We start from the raw sequence: 7,045 nt of genomic DNA, 5'->3' as shown, positions 1-7,045 counted from the left end.
GACGTGGGCAGAGCTATCAGGAAGATCTTTGAGGGACAGCTCTGCTGGCCCTAACTGAGTCTGCAGGAGTTGATCAACATGTCTTCTCCATACACCATCAGACGTTTGGACAGTATAAGATACTGGTCCCGTTTGCGCAATAACAGTGGCAGGAATCCACTTTGGTTCGCCACGGTAGTTCCTTGCCAACACAGAGTCTCCTGGCTTGAAAACTCTTCCTTTGCCCTCCTGTCCTCTGCACCTAACCTGTTTTTCCTGCTGACCCTGGACAATGTCCTTCATTGCTGAGGGCTTCAAGAGGTCAAACGTGGTGCGCAGGTCTCTCTTTAGCATCAGGCTAGCAGGAGATGTCTTGGTGGTGGCATGCGGACTGTTCCGATGTTCGGCCACCAAAAATAGCTTCTCGCTATTTCTTTCATTCGGACTATTCCGCTGTGTCCCGAATGCAGTTGCTGCAGCACTTTTGAGCGAAGTGACCGTGGTATGACCACCCTCCTACCCCAGAGTAGACACCCAGACTGGACAGACAGTTGCAATCTCCTCCCGAGGAAAGGCTTCAGACTCGCATTATCGCCAGCAGATCGACCCTTAACGACAATGTCCACGACCGCAGATAACTCCGGGTCATTCCGAGTTTCCCTTTTTACCTGCACTGCAGAGACAGGTGCTCTCTCCACCTCCCTGAAGTAGAAAAGGTCCACCGTGTCCGACTCCGGCCTTGTGACAGGCAAGGGCAATCGGGACAAGCCATCCGCATTGCAGTGGAAGTCTGATTTTCGATACCTGATGTCATATGCATGCGCCGACAACAACAAAGCCCACCTCTGCAGTCGGCATGCAGCAAGAGACGGTATTCCAGTGTGCGGACCGAGGATGGTGGTGAGGGGCCGATGGTCCGTCAGGAGCGTAAACTTCCTCCCATATAAGTATTGATGGAATTTCCTAACTCCAAAAACAATGCTCAGTGCCTCTCGTTCCAGTTGAGCATAGTTAGACTCTGTTTTGTTCAATGTCCTCGATGCAAAAGCGATTGGCTTTTCCTCACCACCCGGCAGGACATGAGAGAGAATCGCCCCTACTCCGTAAGGAGAGGCGTCACAGGCGAGCTGCAGTGGAAGTGATGGGTTGAAGTGCGTCAGGACCTTGGACGTAGTCAGCGCTCCTTTAGCCTTTTCAAAAGCCTCCTGACAGCTGGCTGTCCACTTCCACGTTTTGTCTCGGCGTAACAGTTCGTGCAGGGGTTGAAGCAGTGATGACAGATTGGAGATGAAGCGACCGTAATAGTTCAGCAGACCTAAGAAAGATCGTAGCTGGCTGATGTTTTGAGGTGGGGGCGCGTCCACGACAGCGGCCACTTTTGATGGTGCAGTGTGCAGTCCTTCTGCATCGATCACATGCCCCAGATATTCCACAGATGGCTTGAAGAAGTCACATTTGTCCTTACGGACTCTTAAGCCGTAGTCCTTCAGCCTTTGAAGGGTAGCATCCAAGTTGCGCAGGTGCTCGTCATCGGTAGATCCAGTGCACAGGATATCGTCAAGGTAGCACTGTACCCCAGGCAACCCACTAAGGATCTGATCCATCGCTCGCTGAAAAAGTGCCGGGGCTGACGTGATGCCGAACGGCAGTCTGCAGTATCTGAAGAGACCCTTGTGTGTGTTAATGGTCAACATTTCACGTGACTCTTTTTCTACATGCATTTGTAGGTAAGCCTGACTGAGATCTACCTTACTGAATTTTTGTCCCCCACTCAGTCCAGCAAACAAGTCATCAATTAGGGGAAGTGGATATTGCTCTGCTGCTAACACCGGGTTGAGTGTTACCTTGAAATCTCCACAGGTCCGAATTCCCCCATCTTTTTTTGGTACGGGAACGATGGGTGTGGCCCACTCACTGATGGTCACCGGCTCCAAAACCCCATTCTTGACCAGGGCGTCCAAGTCAGCTTCTACCTTGGATCGGATGGCGTATGGTACTGGTCTAGCTTTCATAAACACAGGCTTGCTACCAGGTTTGACATGTAACTTAACGGTTATATCTTTCATGCTGCCTAATTCATCACGGAAAACCTCTTCGTGTTTCTCGAGTATTTCTTGTAGCGGAGAGGAACGGTGTGACAGTTTCCTTATCGCTTGCCAGTCCAGCCGGATTCCCTGTAGCCATGTACGCCCCATTATGGCAGGATGATTTCCCTTGGTCACATAAAGGGGAAGCCTTTTTGTCCGCCCATGGTACTGAACAGTCACATCCGTCATCCCTTCCATGTGCACTCGATGTCCCGTATATGCCTTAAACACTGTGTCTGATGGACGTAGTGGAAGGTGCCTCATGAGTTTCCTGTAGATCTTGTGTGACACTAGTGATGCCTTTGATCCTGTGTCTATCTGCATTTTCACCACATGTCCCTCCAACTTGGGTTCAGCCCAGTTGCCATCTGAGCTCTCACCTACATTCATCGCTCGTATAGTATTTACAGGATCTTCTTCCTCCGAAGAATCACTATTTCTTCCATCATCATGGCAAACGGTGCGCACATGCCTTTTTTGTTTATATTTCATATTGTCACTTCTGTTCCCAGCCCTTGAGCTTTTGTCCATGTCCTGTTTACTTCGGCACGCCCGCTCTATGTGCCCTTTTTTTCCACAGTTACGACAGTCCATCTCTTTGCACCAGCACGTTGATGCAAGATGTCCAGATCTACCACAGCGAAAACATGGCCCTTGCGCGTTCGGTTTATCATTGTTGAGTTGGTGCACTCTTTCTGTAGCACTTAGTTGCTGGGCCTCCTTTTTCGCCATTTCCATTGTTACACTGATGTTAATGGCCTTCTCCAAAGTCAAGTCACTTTCTGTGAGTAATCTCTTCTGCGCTGCCTCGTTCCTAAGTCCACATACCAGCCTGTCTCTCAAAGTGTCATTTAACACATCCCGGAACTTACACCGTTCAGCCAGCTTGCGTAGGCCCGCCACAAACTGGGTGACCGACTCGCCCTCTTCTTGGCTGCGTCTGTGAAATCGGAATCTTTCTGCGATTACCAGGGGTTTCGGTGAAAGATGGTTTGCCAGTACATCCACTATTTCTCGGTATGTTTTACTGCCGGGCTTTTCTGGTTGCAGTAGGTCACGTAGCAAGGTAAACGTTTTCGGCCCCATTACACTCAAAAACGTGGGCACCAGCTTCTCCTCCTTTATATCATTAGCCATGGCGAAGTAATCGAAACGCTCAGTATACGAGCCCCATTGTTCAACACTTTCGTCAAAGGGACCAATTGAGCCAATCATTCCGGCCATTACAAGTTCCTGTTTGTATGGCACTGCTTGCCCTACAGACGTCTCCCCTCAGCAGGCCACTCTTCTTTTTTTTTCTTCGCCACACTACTCACGACGTTGCCACAGTCCACCAACCCACTCCACCCGTCGAGACGAATCCGGCCAACACGCGTCAGTCCAGACGTCCTCGTCGCCAGTTTTGTTATGTCCTTACTACTTTCCGGGTTCTGAGGTAGCAAGGAAGGTTCGGGCAACGACGTGATGAATACTGCTTTATTTCTTCAACACCGTCCGTTCACAGGCCGTACATCACAACACTAAACGTCCCCGAAGCTGCCCCTCCCACTCCCGGAGTTTTCCCCCTACGGAACATGCGTTAGCCCAAAATATACAACAGTTGGCATCGAAAAAAACGCTCTCGGGTGCTTTAGAGTGCCGAGTTATTCACTGCGCATGAAGAAATGACCACCTCCAACGTTTGGTTTATGTTTAATAAGAATTTTTAATTTTATTGCTTAAATCGCATTTTCTCGGCGAGCTGAGCACTTTTTCTGAATTTTGCCGCTCCCGTCACTCTGGTTAGGTTGGCATCGAAAAAAACGCTCTCGGGTGCTTTAGAGTGCCGAGTTTATTACTGCGCATTAGGAAATGACCACCTCCAACGTTTGGTTTATGTTTTATAAGCATTTTTAATTTTATTGCTTAAATCGCATTTTCTCGGCGAGCTGAGCGCTTTTTCTGAATTGTGCCGCTCCCGTCACTCTGGTTAGGTTGGCATCGAAAAAAACGATCTCGGGTGCTTTAGAGTGCCGAGTTTATTACTGCGCATTAAGAAATGACCACCTCCAACGTTTGGTTTATGTTTTATAAGCATTTTTAATTTTATTGCTTAAATCGCATTTTCTCGGCGAGCTGAGCACTTTTTCTGACTTGTGCCGCTCCCGTCACTCTGGTTAGGTTGGCATCGAAAAAAACGCTCTCGGGTGCTCTAGAGTGCCGAGTTTATTACTGCGCATTGAGAAATGACCACCTCCAACGTTTGGTTTATGTTTTATAAGCATTTTTAATTTTATTGCTTAAATCGCATTTTCTCGGCGAGCTGAGCACTTTTTCTGACTTGTGCCGCTCCCGTCACTCTGGTTAGGTTGGCATCGAAAAAAACGCTCTCGGGTGCTCTAGAGTGCCGAGTTTATTACTGCGCATTAAGAAATGACCACCTCCAACGTTTGGTTTATGTTTTATAAGCATTTTTAATTTTATTGCTTAAATCGCATTTTCTCGGCGAGCTGAGCACTTTTTCTGAATTGTGCCGCTCCCGTCACTCTGGTTAGGTTGGCATCGAAAAAAACGCTCTCGGGTGCTTTAGAGTGCCGAGTTTATTACTGCGCATTAAGAAATGACCACCTCCAACGTTTGGTTTATGTTTTATAAGCATTTTTAATTTTATTGCTTAAATCGCATTTTCTCGGCGAGCTGAGCACTTTTTCTGAATTGTGCCGCTCCCGTCACTCTGGTTAGGTTGGCATCGAAAAAAACGCTCTCGGGTGCTTTAGAGTGCCGAGTTATTCACTGCGCATGAAGAAATGACCACCTCCAACGTTTGGTTTATGTTTTATAAGCATTTTTAATTTTATTGCTTAAATCGCATTTTCTCGGCGAGCTGAGCACTTTTTCTGAATTGTGCCGCTCCCGTCACTCTGGTTAGGTTGGCATCGAAAAAAACGCTCTCGGGTGCTTTAGAGTGCCGAGTTTATCACTGCGCATGAAGAAATGACCACCTCCAACGTTTGGTTTATGTTTTATAAGCATTTTTAATTTTATTGCTTAAATCGCATTTTCTCGGCGAGCTGAGCGCTTTTTCTGAATTGTGCCGCTCCCGTCACTCTGGTTAGGTTGGCATCGAAAAAAACCCTCTCGGGTGCTTTAGAGTGCCGAGTTATTCACTGCGCATGAAGAAATGACCACCTCCAATGTTTGGTTTATGTTTAATAAGCATTTTTAATTTTATTGCTTAAATCGCATTTTCTCGGCGAGCTGAGCGCTTTTTCTGAATTGTGCCGCTCCCGTCACTCTGGTTAGGTTGGCATCGAAAAAAACGCTCTCGGGTGCTTTAGAGTGCCGAGTTATTCACTGCGCATGAAGAAATGACCACCTCCAACGTTTGGTTTATGTTTAATAAGAATTTTTAATTTTATTGCTTAAATCGCATTTTCTCGGCGAGCTGAGCACTTTTTCTGAATTGTGCCGCTCCCGTCACTCTGGTTAGGTTGGCATCGAAAAAAACGCTCTCGGGTGCTTTAGAGTGCCGAGTTTATTACTGCGCATTAGGAAATGACCACCTCCAACGTTTGGTTTATGTTTTATAAGCATTTTTAATTTTATTGCTTAAATCGCATTTTCTCGGCGAGCTGAGCGCTTTTTCTGAATTGTGCCGCTCCCGTCACTCTGGTTAGGTTGGCATCGAAAAAAACGCTCTCGGGTGCTTTAGAGTGCCGAGTTTATTACTGCGCATTAAGAAATGACCACCTCCAACGTTTGGTTTATGTTTTATAAGCATTTTTAATTTTATTGCTTAAATCGCATTTTCTCGGCGAGCTGAGCACTTTTTCTGAATTGTGCCGCTCCCGTCACTCTGGTTAGGTTGGCATCGAAAAAAACGATCTCGGGTGCTTTAGAGTGCCGAGTTTATTACTGCGCATTAAGAAATGACCACCTCCAACGTTTGGTTTATGTTTTATAAGCATTTTTAATTTTATTGCTTAAATCGCATTTTCTCGGCGAGCTGAGCACTTTTTCTGAATTGTGCCGCTCCCGTCACTCTGGTTAGGTTGGCATCGAAAAAAACGCTCTCGGGTGCTTTAGAGTGCCGAGTTTATTACTGCGCATTAAGAAATGACCACCTCCAACGTTTGGTTTATGTTTTATAAGCATTTTTAATTTTATTGCTTAAATCGCATTTTCTCGGCGAGCTGAGCGCTTTTTCTGAATTGTGCCGCTCCCGTCACTCTGGTTAGGTTGGCATCGAAAAAAACGCTCTCGGGTGCTTTAGAGTGCCGAGTTATTCACTGCGCATGAAGAAATGACCACCTCCAACGTTTGGTTTATGTTTAATAAGCATTTTTAATTTTATTGCTTAAATCGCATTTTCTCGGCGAGCTGAGCGCTTTTTCTGAATTGTGCCGCTCCCGTCACTCTGGTTAGGTTGGCATAGAAAAAAACGCTCTCGGGTGCTTTAGAGTGCCGAGTTTATTACTGCGCATTAAGAAATGACCACCTCCAACGTTTGGTTTATGTTTTATAAGCATTTTTAATTTTATTGCTTAAATCGCATTTTCTCGGCGAGCTGAGCACTTTTTCTGAATTGTGCCGCTCCCGTCACTCTGGTTAGGTTGGCATCGAAAAAAACGCTATCGGGTGCTTTAGAGTGCCGAGTTATTCACTGCGCATGAAGAAATGACCACCTCCAACGTTTGGTTTATGTTTAATAAGCATTTTTAATTTTATTGCTTAAATCGCATTTTCTCGGCGAGCTGAGCACTTTTTCTGAATTGTGCCGCTCCCGTCACTCTGGTTAGGTTGGCATCGAAAAAAACGCTCTCGGGTGCTTTAGAGTGCCGAGTTTATCACTGCGCATGAAGAAATGACCACCTCCAACGTTTGGTTTATGTTTTATAAGCATTTTTAATTTTATTGCTTAAATCGCATTTTCTCGGCGAGCTGAGCGCTTTTTCTGAATTGTGCCGCTCCCGTCACTCTGGTTAGGTTGGCATCGAAAA

At 46.5% G+C, this 7,045-nt stretch overlaps 1 protein-coding gene across 1 annotated transcript; it reads right to left on the bottom strand.

Moving 5' to 3' along the window:
• Positions 1–332: 332 nt before the first annotated feature.
• Positions 333–3,668, bottom strand: LOC133146984 (uncharacterized protein K02A2.6-like). Its single transcript, XM_061271102.1, has one exon. It carries the CDS (start codon positions 3,288–3,290, stop codon positions 333–335), a length of 2,958 nt encoding a protein of 985 aa, XP_061127086.1. The 5' UTR covers positions 3,291–3,668.
• Positions 3,669–7,045: the final 3,377 nt, after the last annotated feature.

The sequence above is a fragment of the Syngnathus typhle genome, unplaced genomic scaffold (assembly GCF_033458585.1).
Source record: "Syngnathus typhle isolate RoL2023-S1 ecotype Sweden unplaced genomic scaffold, RoL_Styp_1.0 HiC_scaffold_23, whole genome shotgun sequence".
In the NCBI taxonomy this organism is placed as follows: Eukaryota; Metazoa; Chordata; class Actinopteri; order Syngnathiformes; family Syngnathidae; genus Syngnathus; species Syngnathus typhle.
The sequence above is the reverse complement of the archived record's forward strand: the minus strand, read 5'-3'. Positions and strand labels throughout refer to the sequence as shown.